At 36.1% G+C, this 19,820-nt stretch overlaps 1 protein-coding gene across 1 annotated transcript in view; it reads right to left on the bottom strand.

The window, feature by feature from the left end:
* The window catches only part of LOC144964655 (dual specificity tyrosine-phosphorylation-regulated kinase 2-like), a 35,011-nt gene extending 15,399 nt beyond the window's left edge, over positions 1-19,612 (bottom strand). The window contains exons 1-6 of the mRNA XM_078899150.1: positions 19,481-19,612; positions 12,169-12,456; positions 10,482-10,720; positions 8,485-8,701; positions 6,712-6,881; positions 5,964-6,186 (exon numbers count right to left, since the gene is read on the bottom strand). Of these exons, the coding sequence (XP_078755276.1) occupies positions 5,964-6,186; positions 6,712-6,881; positions 8,485-8,701; positions 10,482-10,720; positions 12,169-12,300 (981 nt within the window). The 5' untranslated portion in view covers positions 12,301-12,456; positions 19,481-19,612. The remainder of the gene's footprint in view (positions 1-5,963; positions 6,187-6,711; positions 6,882-8,484; positions 8,702-10,481; positions 10,721-12,168; positions 12,457-19,480) is intronic.
* Positions 19,613-19,820: the final 208 nt, after the last annotated feature.

A 19,820-nucleotide genomic window follows, 5' to 3' on the forward strand; every position in this document is an offset into this window, starting at 1 on the left:
TAGATATGGCAGAGGTCCATATTTTTGTTTCCTTATAGATAGTATGAAGTTGACGTCACTCAGGTCTTTGTTATTGCTTTTTGCCATCCACGTTTATGAGTAATTCTCACTTAACTGTATTATCCAGACTATAAAAGTTCAAGGTTACATATAGTTTTGTGAGTTGGTTCATTGTGCTTCCGGCTGCTTAGCCAAGCGCATAATATCTATAGATAGTATGCGCTTTTCTAAGAAGCTCACAACATTGCCATCTGGAAGAATAACCGACCAACACAAAAAAACTCTGTGTAACCATGAACTCATTGGTAAAAGCTCGTTAATCACATTTTTAAAAACTTACTCTAAACTAAAATGAGCAGGTACGATGCCTTAAAGACGTCAGTGTCTCGTCCAACATGTTAAGCGTTGATTTTGACTTCCAACCTCTTGTAAAGGACGTTGGACGCATTTATTGGTAACTATTAGTCCATATTAAAATAGTTAAAGAATTGTGCATTATACATGCCTTATTTTTAATGCTTTCAGAATCCCCGTTTGATGTTTGCAGGCGAGGCATTTACTCTACAATACATGACCTGTGTCCATGGCGCTTTCATTACAGGAGAAGAGCAGGCAGATAATATACTAAACATTTGTGGTGTCAAAAACATAATTCGAGATGTTGATGCAGTATGTGAAAACGTTAAACTAAAAGAAGAAAGCATCTAAAGAACATACATATATTTTACTCAGAATTTCTTACAGAATTGATTACATAAGCTTTTTAAAAAGCACAATACGAATGCACCAAAATACATTTTATATAGTTTTTTACAAAAAACTGGATAGCTTTATTCCTCTAATAGTTCAATACTGGTTGGAACAAATACAATGACATACTCATATTTGGAAACTAGTCAAAACTATTTTTCTTTGGACGTATGATTTATCGAATGTGTGTAAACTGTTGAAAAGTTGCAGATATATAAATCCAATCATTAAAAATCGATTTTGAAAAATCGAGCACACAATTGAAATCAGTACTCATGACGCAGCTCAGTATTTTGTATGTCCGCCATTAGAATTAATCAATGCCACAACTCTTTGCCTCATTGATGATGTCAGCTGATTGACTATTTCTGCTGGCATATCAGTCCAAATTATGTTTTGTTTGATTCGGAATAAACGGGACGACCATTGGTTCAAGAATATCACTGATGTATAGCTCTGAGTTGAGTCATTGTTTGATTCGTATTAGCATAGTTTTTCTACCTTCAATTATCACTATATTAATATCCATATGCTCGATTTGTTACTTCCATGAAGGTTCCGTCCTTGCAATGTTCACCTCGACACGATAGCACAGAGTTCGTTTATCTCTGGAATTAACTTCAAAATAAGCGATTCGTCTGTAAACAAAATGTCATCCTTCATATCCCAGTCCTGGTCTTGCGTGTCCATCTCGGTGGAACAACGTTGTGTAAAGTGGTCATCTTTGATGGGATTACGGGTTTGTGACATTTCAAAACAAGCTCACTGAGCGTGAACATTTGGTGCGACAACTGCTGCGTAGCAACGCCTACTATGTGAAATATACATCTGAAACTTCTGATTAGGATAAACCAGATCTGCCAGCTATTACAAACAACTTCAGAAGTTCATGAACATCTCTAAGTCGTTAGAAAATGAAAGTTGATCCCAGTCTTAGGATTTTTAAAGTGACATTAATAATTGTCATGATAAATGGTTGTTTTAAATCAAATTTAAGTTAAAACTATAGCGACTACAATTTTCATCTCCTAAAAATTACGAATTTTAAAGTTTCGAAATGGCAGGTCAGGGGCAGGGGGAAACAATGACGTTAGTCCTAACTGGACGTGCACAGAGACAGAAGTTAAAAGTGACGTTCTATGGTTTAATTCCCGTTGTTGTAGGTTGAGGAAGGATTTTGAGGCTGTAATGATTTGTCCTTTTTAAAAAATGTTATGTTAATTTTCTTGAATATATTATGGACTTTTTACAAGTCTGATAATCCAAATTGTTTTGGGTTTAATGTTGTAATGGAATTATTCTCAAACCAATGCAAAATATTGTCCAACAATATTGTTTCGAGCATTCGCTCTCTTCAGGAACTGTTCTTCCACTTTCACTTCCCGAAGAGAGCGAATGCTCGAAACAATATTATTGTAGAAGTTGAACAAAATTATACTTGAAATATTTTATAAATAGCACATTTAATAAAAAAGTTGAGCATTATCATTTCATAGCTTTAGTTTTTATAAGTATATATATATATATATATATATATATATATATATATTTATATATATATATATATATATATATATATATAGAGAGAGAGAGAGAGAGAGAGGGAGAGAGAGAGAGAGAGAGAGAGAGAGAGAGAGAGAGAGAGAGAGAGAGAGACGCTATGGACAAGATAAATAAAATATTACTCCGCTGTAAATTGTGTTCGTCTCCTTTGATATTGGCAGTACTGCATAAAAAATAAAAAGAAAAGCAAGAAACATGTCCTCCCCTCCACCCCTCCCCTTATTATTCTTTGTATTGAGCTTTTATAAAAATATAGTGCAATATCCACTAAACGAGCTTAAAGCGCTTTACAAAGAGTCCCTGAGCAACAGCAACATGAAACATATAGAACGAGACATGACGCCTGTTAGGCGATATTACATAATATTTTTTTCCGACAGAGACAATACTGTTAACGGCCTTGTAGTCATTATACACCTGAGTGCGGTGAGAGAATGGGAGTTAAGAGCCTTTTCCAAGGAATCGACTATGCGCCAAGCGAGGCTCGAACACAGAACTTTCCGATCCGAAAGCGAGTATCGTACTGCAAGATCACATAGCCCTATCATTGTATGATCTTTCCATTCCTTTAACGATCAGATAAAATCAGAGTTTTAATAACAACGTTTTATGCAACCATTTCACCCTTTCGCTACCAACACCATTACTAACGCAATGCAATAAAAATGAGAAACAAAACACAAACAAAACAAAACATAAATAGAACAAAATACAAATAAAACAAACACAAAACGCAGCGCACGACTCTGTAGCCATTTATTGCAAGAGTAATAAATCACCAGTGCTCTTAGAGTGTAAGAAGTTAAGGTATTAAATACTTTAGTTTCTTGTCACTAAGGGAAACAACCGACATTCCAATTAAATAGAGGGTTTTCATGATTGTCGCCTCCACGCTAAACATCTTTCAATCAAGTTTTCACACCCCCAAAGAGTGCGTTATATTGCCTGCTGTGGTGTATGACACATTAAAAAAATAATAGTAATAGCGCATTTAAACAGTATTAGACTGCTTATGCGGTTTAAAAAACTTTATTCCTCCAGAAGGCTAAATGGAACCGATTTACTATTTTTTAGAGTACGATTCGCCAGTTATGCACCTTGATTGACTCGTAATACTTTCACTATTGGCTGGGGTATTCTGACCTTCCATGATGGGCGGGGAGATAACTTTTAATGTCCCTTATATCCTTCTTTTTATCATTTTCAAGTTGTTTTCTCTCTTTGTTCTGCTCGTTTTTCCCCTTATTCCTGACACGGATTCTTAGCTTAAAGTGAAGCAGTCAAATGGTACAGTTCCTTTTATGAGAGATGATAATATTTTGTCATTCTAAATCTAAAGCATTTCTCTGAAATATACTATTATAATTTTAGTTTTGAATACATTGTAGTTGTAGGCATTTAAGTGTCTACTTCATAGCTTGACCCTTTGCTTGTACCTTGATGGGACTTTAAGATGTCAAAATAGGCCTCATTGATGGATTGCTCGTGGATTCCCTAGTTGAACTAGTCTACTTTGTCTTACTTTTTCATTGGTATAAATTTGTAACTCCAGATCTCTGGGTGGGGTTCCTGATCTCCCATAGTGGGCAGGGAAGTCACTTACTGTGTCTTCTATACCCCTCTATCTGTTTTCCAACTTGCCTTTTGTCATTGTCTTGGATTGCGATTACTTAGTTTAGTCCTTTCCCTTGTCGGAGTCCTTGGCTGAGAGGGAAATAGTCAAATTTATACTTAAGGTTTTAGAAGATGATATTTTTTCCTTTCAAATCACCTCTCTGTTATGTATTGTTACATTTATTGTTTTGAATGTATAATGTAAGCATTTGAGTGTGGCCCTGTGCTTGTGACTGGATGAGACTTTTAGGTGATCTCAAACTATGCACAATGATAGTATGCTCTTGTAATCTAAATCTATTCCCTATTTGTAACATTGCCCTTTGTCTTTTTTATTTTGTATGCTTTTAATTATAAATCTAGTACTATCTTATTTTCTTCATTTTTACTGGCACTGAAATGACCTTTAAAACATTAACTCTAAATCTACAACTTTCTCCCTATCATATTCCTTTTAACTGGCTCTGAAATGACCGAAAAGTGTCGCTAAAGCCAACCCCCACCCCCCCAAAAAAAAAAACAAAAAAAACAAACAAAACAAAACAAAAAAATTGACCCAAAAACCCATATAAAATATCTTCACAACTGTTGTCAAGGTAACCAATTAATCCTAAACACCAACAGTTGAATTGGTCAATTTTATACATTGCCTTTCTCAAGGGCAATAAAAGTACCAACCATTTGGAAATCTCTCCTTGAGCCGTGAAGACAAAGCTCACAGAGTTCGCTCAACGTGGCGAACTCTTCATTCATACTCCAACCACCACAGAATACAGACGCCACAATTTCTAATACATTTTACTTTATTTGTTTATTGTTGTGCTGACGAAGGGTTTGTGCCAGAAACGTCTGTACTGTTCACATCCGTAACCCTTCCATTTTCAACTTTTTGTTAATATTTCCATGACCCCAGGCTTCAGAAAGTCCCAACCGCTTTCCAATGGAGAAAAACTGCCACATTGTAAGCAAATTAATCAATTAATAACTTTGCCTATTTTTATAGTATGGGAAATTTTCTTTAGCTGCTATCTCGAAAGGAGATGGAATAACAGGCGACAGTGAACAATGGCAGCTAATTTTCTTGCTTCAAGATAAAACGAGGAGCCGACAGCATGCTGCAAAGCACGAATCCGGACCACGAGCGTGGAAGGAAATGCAATAAGTCGTCCACTTATTGGCCATCTTTGGGGTAGGTTTGCCATGAATGACACATGTGGGCATTTACATGAATCCGTATTCAGTACAGGACGCGTCGAAAGAATATCCCGGGAATAAAAAATATTTATTTTTAATCAAAAGCTTTTTCTTTCATCGAAATAATGATATGTGGAAAAAGGGAACACGGATAGGCTTCGCTATTTCTATCCATTCGCTTTTTAAAAACACATACTGTTATAAGCGTGCTTTACTACAGTGCTTTGATCGTGGTGAAACCATTAAAATGCGGTATATTATAGATGTGCACTTAATCAAGTGAGCATTATCCATGTTCTATCTAAAGGGTTACAAGATTCTTTTACTGTCCGTTTTACGCTACAAAAATCGGGGAGAAACTCCGCCCCTAAAAATGAGGCTTATAGTTTTACTCTCAAATATTAATGAATACATTTTATTTGAAGTGTTCTGTATGTGGATGATCGGGGGTGTTTTGTCACAGAGAGAGAGAGTTCCTTAACATACTCAGGTGTAAAATGAGTACCTGGCGGTTAACAGAGTTGTCTCTGTCTTAGAAGAAAAATGTAACATCACTTCATAGGCGTCATGTCTCTTCCTATATGTCTAGTGTTGCTGCTGGTTAGGGACGCCTTGTAAAGCGCTTTGAACACGTTTAGTGAATATTGCTCTATATGGATGCTCGTTTTGTTCTTTTCTTTGTTTGTTTGTTTGTTTGTTTGTTTTTTTTAAATGTGGCCTGCTGTGCAAGCATATGAAACATTGAGTACTTAGCATTGTTAAACCGTCGAAACACGCTGTATAATTGCTCGTGTTTACCCATGTAATATATTGGCATTTTCCCTATAGGATTTGACTCTTACCTTAACGGATGTGAAGTCTCCATTCCTTTTCAACATGATATTTTCGGGCTTGATATCGCAATGGATGATCCTGCTTCGGTACAACAGTTCCAGGCATTTGAGAGTCCCACGGGCTATCAGCATGATTTTACCAGAACCCAAACCCTTGTATTGGTTCCTCTTTAACACCTGGTACAGGTTCATCCCCAGTAGCTCGAATGTGATGCACATATGATTTCGAAACCTATCAGGATAAGAAATAGATGAAGTCAGACTAAACCAAGAGCAAGAGTCATAAGTTATCTTTTAAAAAATCTATTAAATGCTGCCTTGGCGTACAATATGTACTTAAGATCATGCCATTATAGGACAGTAAAATAATAAATTAAGATTTTCGCACTCTTGTTTTGTGGGGTTGAAATTTCTGACGTATTCCTAGTCGCGGTACGAACTTGCAATTGCGCACTGGGAACAGTGTTTGGGTTAATAAAAAACGCAAGTGTGTAAGAAATCTTTTATTCTACATCTAAAAATGTTTTTATTTCGTTATTTCTGATAGGGACACTTTTATAAAATATTCAAATGTGCCTGTCGTCTAATCGCTTGACAATCTTACATCACAAATTGCTTTTGTAAATTTGATATCATTACGCGTTACCATTTATGGGAATGGATCGAGCGATAGTGGCAACTGTTACATAAACAAAAAAAAACCCCAAGGAATTTCTTTTGAATTTTTCTAGATTTCAGGATGGAGTATGACACGTACATGAAAAACTCATAAAACTGGACCATGTTGTGTGTTCCCGCTGCGTCCTGTTTTCTCAAGACCTGCAGAATTCTCAGCTCCTCTCGTGACTGCTTCAGATATATGCGCTCATTTCTCACAATCTTTATGGCGACTTTACGCTTTTCCTTGTGGTCATACGCCTTGACAACCTGCAGCCGCAATGAAAATAAAAAATTTAATAGATAATAATTTATATTTTTATATGAACTATCCAAAACACCATACATTAGTATTTGCCTTTTACTAGATTTGATGCTTTTTAAAAAAATGAAAATATTTACTGTTAAATTTTCACTTTCAATGAAAACCGCTTAGCCCGGAAACGGAACCTAAAACCTGATAAAATGAAAACAATTCAAACTATTATATTTCTTTTTTGTAATATAATTAATATCTCTTTAATCCAAATGTAAAAGTCACAAACCACCTTTAATATGAAAAGAAATGCATACAGTTTTATATATACATAGCTATTACCTGAAGGATGTGGTAAAAAAGACGTTGGGCAAAATCGCAGCAAAGTATAGTTCTTTTCACGTTATGCCACAGTGCAGCTTAACACTAGTCAATTCCCGTTGTGTATTTGAAAAGGTTGCTAAAACGGGCTATACCTTTGCTGAATGGTTATCTCCATAATATACTTTCACATTCAATGTTTCAAAAAAGGATAAAAGCATAAAATAAAAATATAATAATTAAAAGAAGAATCTTATTGAAGTCAAACGACAGAGAGCACAGTTTCGTCACAAAAGCGTCAACCTCAAAAGAAAATATAAGAGTCAAGGAAGGCCACATCCATGGTAGTCCTTCGAAGCTCAAGGAGTGGAATTTATCCCGGTTTCTATAACGTGAAACGGAGATTGTCAATTGCTTGCTACCTTTTAGATGGGACGCTGCGTAGACAGGGGGGTCAGAACAAATATCGATTGCACCCGGGACCGATCTCGGTCCCCTTGCACGTGAACGGTGTTCTATCAACTGAGCTATCGGGACCTCCTAGTTCTATGGACCTCACCAGTTTCTTAATTCTTGCCGAGGCAAAATCAGAATGTAGACTTAACGAAAGTATGATTATCTATCATTTCTGCATGGTTTTTATAAAGCGTATTGTCGACTGGATTCCGACAATTCAAAAGTATCACTGTTGTGTAGTTCAACTAGAAATTATCATTCAAAAACTACAAGGCACATTACACTAGGAATGCCAGGCCCGTATACGAAGAAAGTAAATACAAGACAATAAGAAGTAAAACGGGGAAGAACATAGTGGCCAGAGTAATCTGAGACTGTTAAAATAAATATCCTAAAGTTAAAACATCGTAAGGTATTGTCTGGAACAGGTAATTATTTCATGACAGTTTATACACCCTTGTTTCCTCTTAGGCTTAATAATGATGATGATGATGATGATGATGATGATGATGATGATGATGATGATGATGATGATGATGATGATGGTGATAATAATAATAATAACAATAATAATAATAATAATAATAATAATAATAATAATAATAATAATAATAATAATAATAATAATAATAATAATAATAATAATAATAATAATAATAATAATAATAATAATAATAATAATAATTACAAAAAACATAGAATCAATTATAGTATGGTTTTTGTAAATGAGGACCACGCTAATAACCCATACGAAGATGGGAATTGTATTAATGATGGCTCTGTTTCGGATAATAAAGTTATTGAAATTTACAAAACACTTGGTGTAACAAATAATCAAACCTGCGCAAACGTGCCTTTCCCAAGGGTGGGTTTGTCCACAGTTTCATATCGGTAGGCAATGTGGTCATGTGGGATGGCCTTGTAAAATCCCTCCTCGTCATCGTACAGATCCAGTGATCCATTCTTCGCAACTTGGATCTTGTTGGAATCTATCCCCATGAAGTAGATCCTCTCGAAATTCTGGATCTCAATCCGTTCCATCGGGCTGAGTTTGTTGCTGGCAGGATGAGGTAAGGAATATACGATTTTTTTGGGACCGATATCGGGAATATATAAATATATAGATATATATATATATATATATATATATATATATATATATATATATATATATATATATATATTTATATATATTACATATATATATATATATTATATATATATTTTATATATATATATATATATATATATATATATATATATATATATATATATATATATATATATATATATAGTATGAAGTTGACGGCACCCATGTCTTTGTTATTGTTTTTTAACCAGACTATAAAAGTTTAAGGTTACACAGACTTTTGTGTGTTGGTCCGTTATACTTCCGGATGGCAATGTTTTGAGCTTCTTAGCTAAGCGCATACTATCTATAGACAGTATGAAGTTGACGTATCCCAATTCTTTGTTATTGCTTTTTGCCATACGCGTTTATGAGTATTCTCACTAGACTGTATTAACCAGACTATAAAAGTTCAAGGTTACACATAGTTTTGTATGTTGGTTCGTTATACTTCCGGATGGCCATGTTGTGAGCTTCTTAGCCAAGTGCATACTATCTATTGACTCGAGTCCACGAGGCTTTTCCTCAAGGTCAATATTTTACCGATTTCGGTTAAAAATCGTATTATAACACATTTCTCTCATTTCTTAGAGAATGTAATAATACAAAATGGTAACATTGAATAAAATATAACATCATTACTTTTATCAATCGGCCAGATATCATTATTTATCTGAACCGTATTTTTATAGGAAAGAAAAAAGAGAAGGGTTGTTATAATGAAGTATCATGTCGGTATACAAAAGGCACAGAAAATTGAAATTTCACTTGTAGGTATGTCTACCTATATATTGATAGAGTGGGTGAGATTAACATTACTACTATTAATGATAATAATAATGATAATAATAATACATGGCCTTTATATCGCGCATATTCATCACTATGTGATTCTCAATGCACGTTACAATTTTCATATAATATAAAACATATACCACAATGATATCAATAGCAACAGTGTATGTAATATCGTATCAATATCATGAAAATGTAGTGGTAAAAGGGCGGTGCTTTAACAATGATTCAAAACTATCAATGGATTATGAACTGTGAACACTTAAACGTTTTCAAATTCATCAAGACATAATACCGTTTTGAGAAGATTGGTCACAATTTGTTTTTAATACATAAAGGATATTTTATATAGCGCATTATCCATTTACTGTGCGCACAACGTTTTAAAGGGCATCCCAAGCCAATAGTAACACTTAATCAACAAGTAGGACAAGTTATGTTGCCGGTAGGGCGTTATCACTTTTTTCCCCTTTCTTTTTGACGGAAACATTTTGTCACGGCCTTAAAGTTAAAGATTGAGAGTTGTTGGTAACATTAGGGGTCTTTTTAATGATCGATAATTGAAACGGACAATAGCAATTCCTTGTTACCCTTTGAATAGGACGCTGGTTTATTGTAACATACTTTCCGCCAGATCTAACAGTGGGTGGACCAGAAAAAATATCTCGACTTCACTCGGGATCCATTACGATCCATTTGCCTGCGAAGTGAATGTTATTCCAACTCAGCATATCGGGACCCCCATTTGGCTTATAAAGGAGACAGAATGTCATTCTTTAAAAAAATTTTATAAAAAATCAAATTCTTATTATATTTAACTTAAGTTTTTAAGTTATCGGTTTCATTCCGATATGTTACCAGGTTGAAGTGGTAGGTCACATTTTCCTTCTATCAAAAAAAATCTCTTTCTTACTTAAATAACGCAAGGGCCACATCGTAAGTAATCGGGAACTTGATAGGACTTCCTCCCAACGAGGCAGCGCTGGGATCCTTGGACTTGCTCTTGGAGGACATGGATGAGATCGTTATGGACGGCACCACGGACGTTCTGCTATGCCTCTGGGGCGTGGTGGTATTGGCAGCATGGGAGGCGTGAGAGGTAACAGGACTGTTAATGGAGTCGACAGTGCTCTTACGACGAGATCTATTGCCCTGTGGAGAGATAGAGAAATTAAATGTGACCAATAAAGTCAAAACGGTAATATGTCGGGATTAAACTTGACACTACTATAATATGTTACAGTGAATGACATAATCAGTCGGATGGTGATCGGGTTTGAACTGAGATATTGCCAAGTTTAGTTAGAAGGTCAATTCTTATCAAAAATGAGTTCTTGTTATAAATGATTAAATCGACACTTTTTGTACATCTTGGGGAAATATCAAAGCTTAATTTGACTGCTAAATATTTTTTTACAGCTAGTCAAGTTGAAAAAAGTATGAAATTTGAGAAACGTTGTTGGATACCTTTCCCAAACATCTGACCATAACTTGCTTTCAGAAAATGCAAAAAATGCAAATCCAAAATGTTGACCTTCCGACTGATTATGTCATGCACTGACACATATACTATTTAGATTTTAGCTCAACTTGTAAGGGTTGAGTTAAAATACATGATGTCATCATTGAGGAAAACGAGTATTATTCTTTAACTTAAAAAAAGAAAGAACAAAGAAAGATACGAAAACAAACTTTGATGTCCTTATTTTGATCACTTTTATTATGTCTCGGCTTACATGTTAAGTGCTGTGGGCTGGTGACTCCGTGTTTAGCCTTTTGAGAAAATTAAGGATTTCTCTTTATAAATGCTCTGTTTTTTTTAAAGACTCAATTTCTTTATCTAGTTCATTCCTACATTTTACCTGATTGGCACTGTGGGTCACACATGGAAAACATGCTGAATTAGATACTATAACAACGTATATCAAGCATATCAATTTAGAACATTAAAAATAAATCAGATGTTCTTTGTATATGCCCTTAAGACATAGTAACGATAACATTGTATATAACGTGATGTTGCAGTAAAAATACTGTTTCAAACAGGGTGAGCAAATTGTTCTTTCACCAACATGGGATAGTAAAATTGAAATAAAAGGAATTTAAAAACAAAATGAAGGAAACACTTTACATATGGCAACTCTAGTGTGCATCAAATGAAACGTATAGTCCTTCAGAGCTTTTAATAAATAAATAAAAATAAATAAAATTCCCTTTATTCATCCCATACGGGAAATTTGTCTCTGAGATTTATTCCAGGGGATGACTGGAATAACCCAGGCGTCAGCCGCAGTGCAGCGCCGCAAATTGAGCTAGGGCGAGGTGACTTGCTCAAGGCCACACAGCGCGGCGGGTATTCCAACTCGGTACTTTCGGGTACAAAGCAAAGACCGTATCGCTGAGCCACGCTGTCCCATTCATTAGGCCCATAGAGTCAAAATTTATCCCGGTTTCTATAGCGTGAAACGGACAATAGCAACTGCTTGCTACCATTTGTATATGACGTTAGTCTATCGCAAAGTACTAACAGACCCAGCTATCTAATCACTAGGCTAGTAATATATTGAGGGGAAGAAAAAAACAAGAATAAAATGGTGTACCTTTGTCTGTTTGCCATGTTTTTCGCTGACTGACGACAGAGTAGGGGATTCCATGCTATACCTATCATAGACATTTCTATTTTGAGGAAAATCTTCAAAGAGCTGCTCTACGACCACACCCGCTTTGGCCATTTATCCGGGGCTCAACCTATCAAGCCTCAAACAAAGTCAACATCTAGCGGCGGTCGCAACAGCTGCAGGGATCGATTGTCTCAAACATGTTGGTGGTCTCAGGCTTGATTCGCTCCATTAAACTCAGTGGTGTACGATGAAGCATACCCTGTCCCCCTGGAGATGAAGGGGGAAAAATAAGTATGACCCATGTCCGCCTCAATCGGTATTCTGCAGGGGTGAGCAAGATCTAAAAAAAGTTGACCATTTAGATACTAAAGGAGCATTAATATAGGGTAATAACCACTTAATGCCGCTATGTGGTCTTGTGGTATGACACTCCGTTTCGGATAGGAAGATCCTGTGTTCGAGACTCGCTAGACGTAGAGTTGAGTCAATGGAATGGGATCTTTACTCTCAATCTCTCTCACCGTACTCAGGTGTAAAGCGAGTACCTGGCCGTTAACAGCATTGTCCCTGTCTGAAAAAAAAATGAAATATCGCCTAACAGGCGTCATGTCACGTCCTGCATATTAAGTGTTGCTGTTGGCCAGGGATCCCTTGTAAAGCGCTTTGAGCACGTTTACTGGATATTGCACTATATAAAAGCTCAGGTTTTTTTAACGTACTCAAAGCGCGGCACAAGGGGTCCCTGGCTAACAGCAAGAATTAAACATGTAGGACACCTAGGCGATAGTACATTTTTTGTCTCCAGAAACAACGCTGTTAACGGCCAGGTATTCATTTTATGTGAATAAATGGTAAGACTCAAACCCTGGAACCTCTCATCTAAAGGCAAGTGCCATACCCCAATACCACAAAGCCGCACAAATTGATGCATGGCGGTGAGTTAAAAAGCTCACAACATTTCGCCATCCGGGAATAACGTACCGAAACACACACACACACACAAACACACACACACACACACAAACACAAAACAACTTTATGTAACTTTTTAAAACGTTTATAGATGCTGTGCGCTTGGCTAAGAAATCCACAACGTTGCCATCCGGAAGCATAACTGACCAACCACTATTTGGAGGTTTATAGTCTGGTTAATAAAGTTTAGTGAGAATTACTCATAGACATGGAAAGCAAAATAAAACAAAAACAAACAAACAACAAAAACAAAAAAAAAAACAAAACAAAACAAAACAAAAAACAAAACAAAACAAAGACCTGCGTGACAACTTCGTTCTATCTATAAAGAAAAGTATAAAGCAATAACCTTATAAAAATATTTATAAAAGTAGGTAATTAAGAAAATGGCCATTTGAAGCAATTTGTGGTTCGTCAATTTTAATTAACGAAAATTAACACAGAAAAGAAATGTAAAGTCACAAAACGTCTTCCAGAGTAGTACACGTGGATGGGATAATTGATTTCACGATAAGGTTGTAAATTGAGTGTATTCAATAGGCTTCAACAGTCGTGATGTCACTTCCCTCGTAAAGACGCATAGTAACTTAGTAACTGGTTCTAAACTTTCGGAACAATGGCGGACGCCTTAAGAAATAGTTCTCCGACGAACATAAAAGTGTATCCAGAGGAGAAAATCATTATAAATCTGATCACGTTTTGACTTTTATACATTCTGATCACATGACACGTGAAAAAGTTCTAGCCAGCATGAAGAATAAAAAGTATTGATTTTCTTTTTTTAGAACCAAGCTTATAGTTGCTGGGCGGACTTACGTGACATCAGACCATTGAATCCTATTTCCACTCCGGCCCGTCTTGCCGGCTATTTGACCTTTCCTCTCGGTCGGTCTCTTGTTTTAACATAACAAAGTGAGTGCAACTCACTCGTTTTAGTTGCTGAACCATACAGGAATCGAATGCGGACGTTTTACCTCGGAATAGGATTCAATAGTCGTAACGTCACTCCTTCCTAATGACGCATGGTAACTTAGTAACACTGGCTCTAAACTATCGGAACAATGGCGGACCCCCGTATGAAATATTGCTCCGGCGAGCATAAAAGCGTATCCAGAGGGAAAAAAACATAAATTTGATCATGTTTTGACTTTTACACATTCTGATCACAAGACATATGAAAAGTTCTAGCCAGCTTGAAGAATAAAAAGTAATGATTTTCTTTGTTTAGAACCAAGATGGCCGCCGTTGCCGGGCGGCGTGACAAATTTCTTCCCAACAAAGTGAAACAATAAACAGAGTTTCTTTGTTATTGTTTTAGAACACCTTTGGATGATCGGTTCTCACTAAATGAAATGTTCGAATAGTAATATAAACGTTTTAGGTTACAAGTAGTTTTGTTTGCTGGTATGATTCCTGTGTTTGTTGTGAGTGAATTACAGAAATGTATAGCTTTTATGACACACTAATTATTCACTAACAGGAGAGGGAATTGAATGCACTCAGTTCACAGCCTTAAACTCCTTCCAAAACTGTCAACACTTTGACTATGTAGGTCTCTTTGCGCACATTTTACAATGTAAACGACGATTCGAGCACAAAGAGAAATAATATTGGTGCTTTGCGTTTATTTTTAAAAACTCAAAACATCCGCCATAACGTACCGACACACAAAACTATGTATACCCCTAAACGTTTATAGTCCGATTAATACAATTTAGTGAGAACTACTCATAAAAAATGGCTGTCTAAAAAAAAAAAAGAGCTGGGCGTCAATTTCGTTCCTACTATAGATAGAATGCGCTTGGCCAAGGGTTCACAACATTGCCATCCGGAAGTATAACGGACCAACACACAAACTCTGTGTAACCATGAACTTTTATAGTCTGGTTAATACAGTTTAGTGAGAACAACTCACAAACGCGGATGGCAAAAACAATAACAAAGGCCTGAGTGACGTCATCTACATACTATCTATAGATCGCCCCCATTGAGCTCTAAAAAAGTATTCCGTGTAAATGAATAAACACATACATATAAGTATGGAAAGCATTTCATTAATTTCTTTTGTCTCCGGCTTGAAAAATTGTTTGGACTGGGTACACCACCTGATTAACCTTTAATTTTCAATCTTTTGTTTTACCAACCGCATTGTATAATCTATAATTCGCCTTTCGTTACCTACTTTGTGAAAGAAAATAAACGCGTCCTCAAAAGTATTGAAAATCGAATCGGGTTAGTGACGAGAAAAAACAATAGGGCTATGCGATCGGTATAATCTTAGTTCGTTTTTAATTAATGAAAATCAATACTATCAGTGTTGCGTTGGAATCGAATCGCCCTTATTGTCCTATTAAGAATTTAACACGTGACCAACCATCTCAAACTGGAATCATATCGATCGAGATAAACGGATTGATGAACATTGAATATATGTAGTCAAAAATATATGAAACTTGGGTTAACTCTATACACTAGATTCTTTCCGTCGATTTCGATAATTACTAGTAACTAAAGAAAAGACCTCGGCTGGTCTGAAGCATAAATCGATGGTAATGTTTAGGGTGTTCAGTTTTGTGGATAGGTGACAATTATAATAAGATTTTGATCTCAAAGATATGTCCAGGGTTAAGGAGGGAGAAGGGGGGGGGGTATTTGATACATTGCCTTGCTTGACTCAGGTGTGGTTAGGTACCTGGCGTTACAATAAAGGATAATGAAAGAAAGCTTATATAAAAGCCCGTGTTGTATGGAACTGGAATGTGGTATCATATGGTCAATATGGAAAATGGAGCACATTGTACATAATTAACAGGTATAAACGAGCGAAATGAATATGTATGATTATCTATTTTTCTCTTATTTTGACCACAATGATATTAACTTTGACCTTTAATATGCACTTGAAGAAAATAGTGGGGAATTGTTATCTTCGAATATGCGTATACAGAAATATACTCGGTCTGAATGAGTCGGTCGGTTCTATGAATAAGGAGGAAGAGGAGGATAAAAAGAAGAAGAACAAGAAGAAGAAGAAGAGAAGGAGGAGGGGGGGGGGGGGGGGGGTAATATGAAGAAAAATATGAAGAGGAGGAGGTGGAAGAATAAGATGAAAAGGAGAAAACTTTAATTTAAGGAAGTAAAAATAAAATATAGAAATAAAATATAGAAGTCTAATTTTCTAAATGGATCTGTGTTTTAAACAAATATTTCGGGATACACGGGATGCAGTTCTCGCCACTTTCGCCATTCTTCTCTATTGTTGGCATTCTCCAAGAGTTCCTTCATCTTCATTCCTGTCCATTCCTTGATATTGTTTCTGTCCGCCAATTGATACAGAGGTTGATGATTTTCGAGAGCTTCGCTTATAATTTTCTCAAGGGACACGTTGAAGAGCATTGGGGAGAGTATGCAGCCTTGTCTGACGCCCACGTTTGTCCGGAAGAGCTTACCAAGCTCATTATTGTTGAGAACTGCACTTGGCGCAGTACTATAGAGTGCTTCGATTATTTGGATTAGACCCTCTTCGAAACAATAAAAGCGTAGTGTATCCCACAAACAACCATGCCATGCCCTGTCAAATGCTTTCCGGAAGTATATAAAATTGTGAAATAGTTTTTTGTTTGTGTTGAAGGACTTTTTCTGTCAGAATTCTGTTATTGATGACTTGTACTGTGCTCCTTCCCGCTCGAAAACCAACTTGCTCTTCTGCCAGGAAGATATCTTCGTTTTTAAAAATTTTATTTAGTATAATCCGCAGAAATATTTTCCTTGGGCGCCTAATGAGACGTATGGTCCTATAGTTTTTCAGATCTCCTTTTTATGGAAGAGGGATAATCAGGGATTGTGCCCAGTCTTTTGGCCATCTTGTCTCGTTCATTATCTTTTGGCATAGAATTGTTATTGCCTCCATTGTCTCCTCTCCACCACTTTTTAAAAGTTCTTCTGGAATGTTACCCATTCCAGGGGTTTTGTTGAAGTTTAAACCCTGAATTGCTGCCTCAACCTCGTGTTTCATTATTCTTGGTGTGTCTGGGTTTTATGTTTCTGTTCTCTGTCAAGACTGATGGGTCTGGGCTCAAATCGATGTTATACAACCCTTTGCACTTTTCGGTCCATCTGTTCATGACATCTTCTTTCTGGGTAAGTAGAGCAATCTTGCTGTCTTCAATTACAACAGCTGTTGGTCCACTTGTTTTTTTTTCAAGATATAATAATAATAATAATAATAATAATCTTTATTGTCCAAATTAAAGGCAATTCATGTGAGGTAAACAATGCTCAGTTTGGTTCATGGTATGAACATCAACACATTTACAAATACAGACACAGCCATACACGAACATACACGCTTGCACATTGTTTCTACACATGTATACAAAAGAAATGAGCGTACATACAAACACATATACATACATACATACATACATGCAGACATAAATACAAACCAGCATATCATCGTATATGCATGCCTACATTCATACATACATACATACATACATACATACATACATACATACATACATACATACATACATACATATATACATACACACAGACACACACACAGACAGATAGAACGATACGATATATTTGCTGGGACAGCAGATAACCATATTATAAATATAGTGTCTTATATTAAGAAGAAGATGGCAATGATTGTGATGATGATGATGATGATGATGATGATGATGATGATGATGATGATGATGATGATGATGATGATGATGATGATGATGATGATAACGACGGCGGCAATGTCGATGATGATGATTCACGACACTGCTTCTCGTTATTTTCATTGGTTGTCTCATTTTTCCACAGAAGATTTGTTAATTAATTTTATGGCGGTTGGAATGAAGGTTGTCTTATGTCGATTTGTCCGACATTTTGCTTCTAGATACCGTCTTCCGGAGCGCAGAAGTTGGAATTTCTCGTTCAGCGGATGCCTCTTTTTGTTGATAATGTTAAAAGATTTCTTCTCAACTGCATTAATATAAGTTGTGTCAAGGCTTCTAAGGTCTGTGTTAATTATTTTTGAAGCCTCTCTGAGGGTTCTATGTAGTTTGGATTTTTCTTTTGTTCCACAGCTTCCATTCCACGTTGTGATGCCAAACGAAACGATACTCAATATTAATGACTTGTAGATTTGTATCATGGTCTTTCTGTTCACATTGAAAGACCTTAATTTTCTGAGTATATACAAGCGCTGGTTACATTTTTTGATGACATTGTTGGTGTGCGATTCAAATCTTAGACTGTTATCTATAATTACACCAAGGTATTTAAACGTTTCAACAGTTTCAACCGCCTGATTGTTAATTTTTGTTATTTGTCTTGCTCTTTTTCCTATTTTTCTGTAGTAGTAGAGTAGTTTTTATTACAGCAATGAGACCACTTGCTAGCAATATAAACAGTTCGTTTCAGACATTTTGACGTGTAAAACCAACTATATGAAGGCTTTCCTTCCATTCTCGTGCTGCATTCCATGATCAATGGCTCTGCATTGTCCCCCATTACCCAGATTTCCTTTGCTTTGCGCATATTTCTCCTGACTTCTGCATTTGCCTGTTGATACTTCAATTATGCAGTTGATTTAACATTGTTGTATCGGAAAACATTTTGTGTTCATTTGAGAGTAGTTTTTATTACAGCAATGAGACCACTTGCTAGCAATATAAACAGTTCGTTTCAGACATTTTGACGTGTAAAACCAACTATTGCTTTGAGGTTTGTTATGGAAAACCTAGAATGACATCTGGCACATCAAAACAACACATTAATAAATAACAATAAGAAATTGAATATGGACGCTTGAATTTATGCGGCTATGTGGTCTAGTGGTATGACACTCCCTTTTGGACCTGAAGGCCATGGGTTCGAGCCTCGCTCGGCGCACTGTCGAGTCTTTGGAAAAGGCTCTTTACTCACATTCTCTCAACGTACTCAGGTGTAAAATGAGTACCTGGCCGTCGAAAAAAATGTAATATCGCCTTACAGGCGTCATGTCTCATTCTACGTGTTACATGTTGCTGTTGATCTTGGACCCTTTGTAAAGCGCTTTGAACACGTTTAGTGGATATTGCACTATATAAAAGCTCAATTTAAAAACAAATAATTAATAAACGAAAACAGATAATGTGGACGTTTCGGATTTCCACAATTTGGATTATCAGATTGTCAAACAAATACCCGTCAGTATCGGTAAGTAAGTAAAAGTACACATCTCAACAATTAATCTTTCTCTCGATATCAGAAACCAACCCCCCTTTCAATAAACAAATCAATGTTATTATTTATAAAGCCAAGCAATGTCACTTACCTCATTTTCATGTTATCAAATTTGGTAAAATTCTGATTGAATTTGTTTATTGATTTCTCCCTGATTTGCGATGCCAATGATACGAATATTAGGATTGTTTGTGTTTATGTACTTTGTAGACTTCTGCTTCCTTCCGAAAGCAACACTCTGTTCCGGCATAGAACACCCTAAATTGATGACGCAAATCGAGTATAACACATAGACGTCTAAATATTATTTGGAAAAGGGAATAGGTACACAATAATTATTTTGATTGACGAGAACATAACAGACGAATGTTTGAGACTTAAATTGTTCACTGAAAACCTATCCATTTGTATGTGATTCGCATTTCCGTATT

This window comes from Berghia stephanieae, chromosome 2, assembly GCF_034508935.2.
Source record: "Berghia stephanieae isolate SIO BIC M18660-M18661 chromosome 2, UCSD_Bste_1.3, whole genome shotgun sequence".
Taxonomy (NCBI): Eukaryota; Metazoa; Mollusca; class Gastropoda; order Nudibranchia; family Aeolidiidae; genus Berghia; species Berghia stephanieae.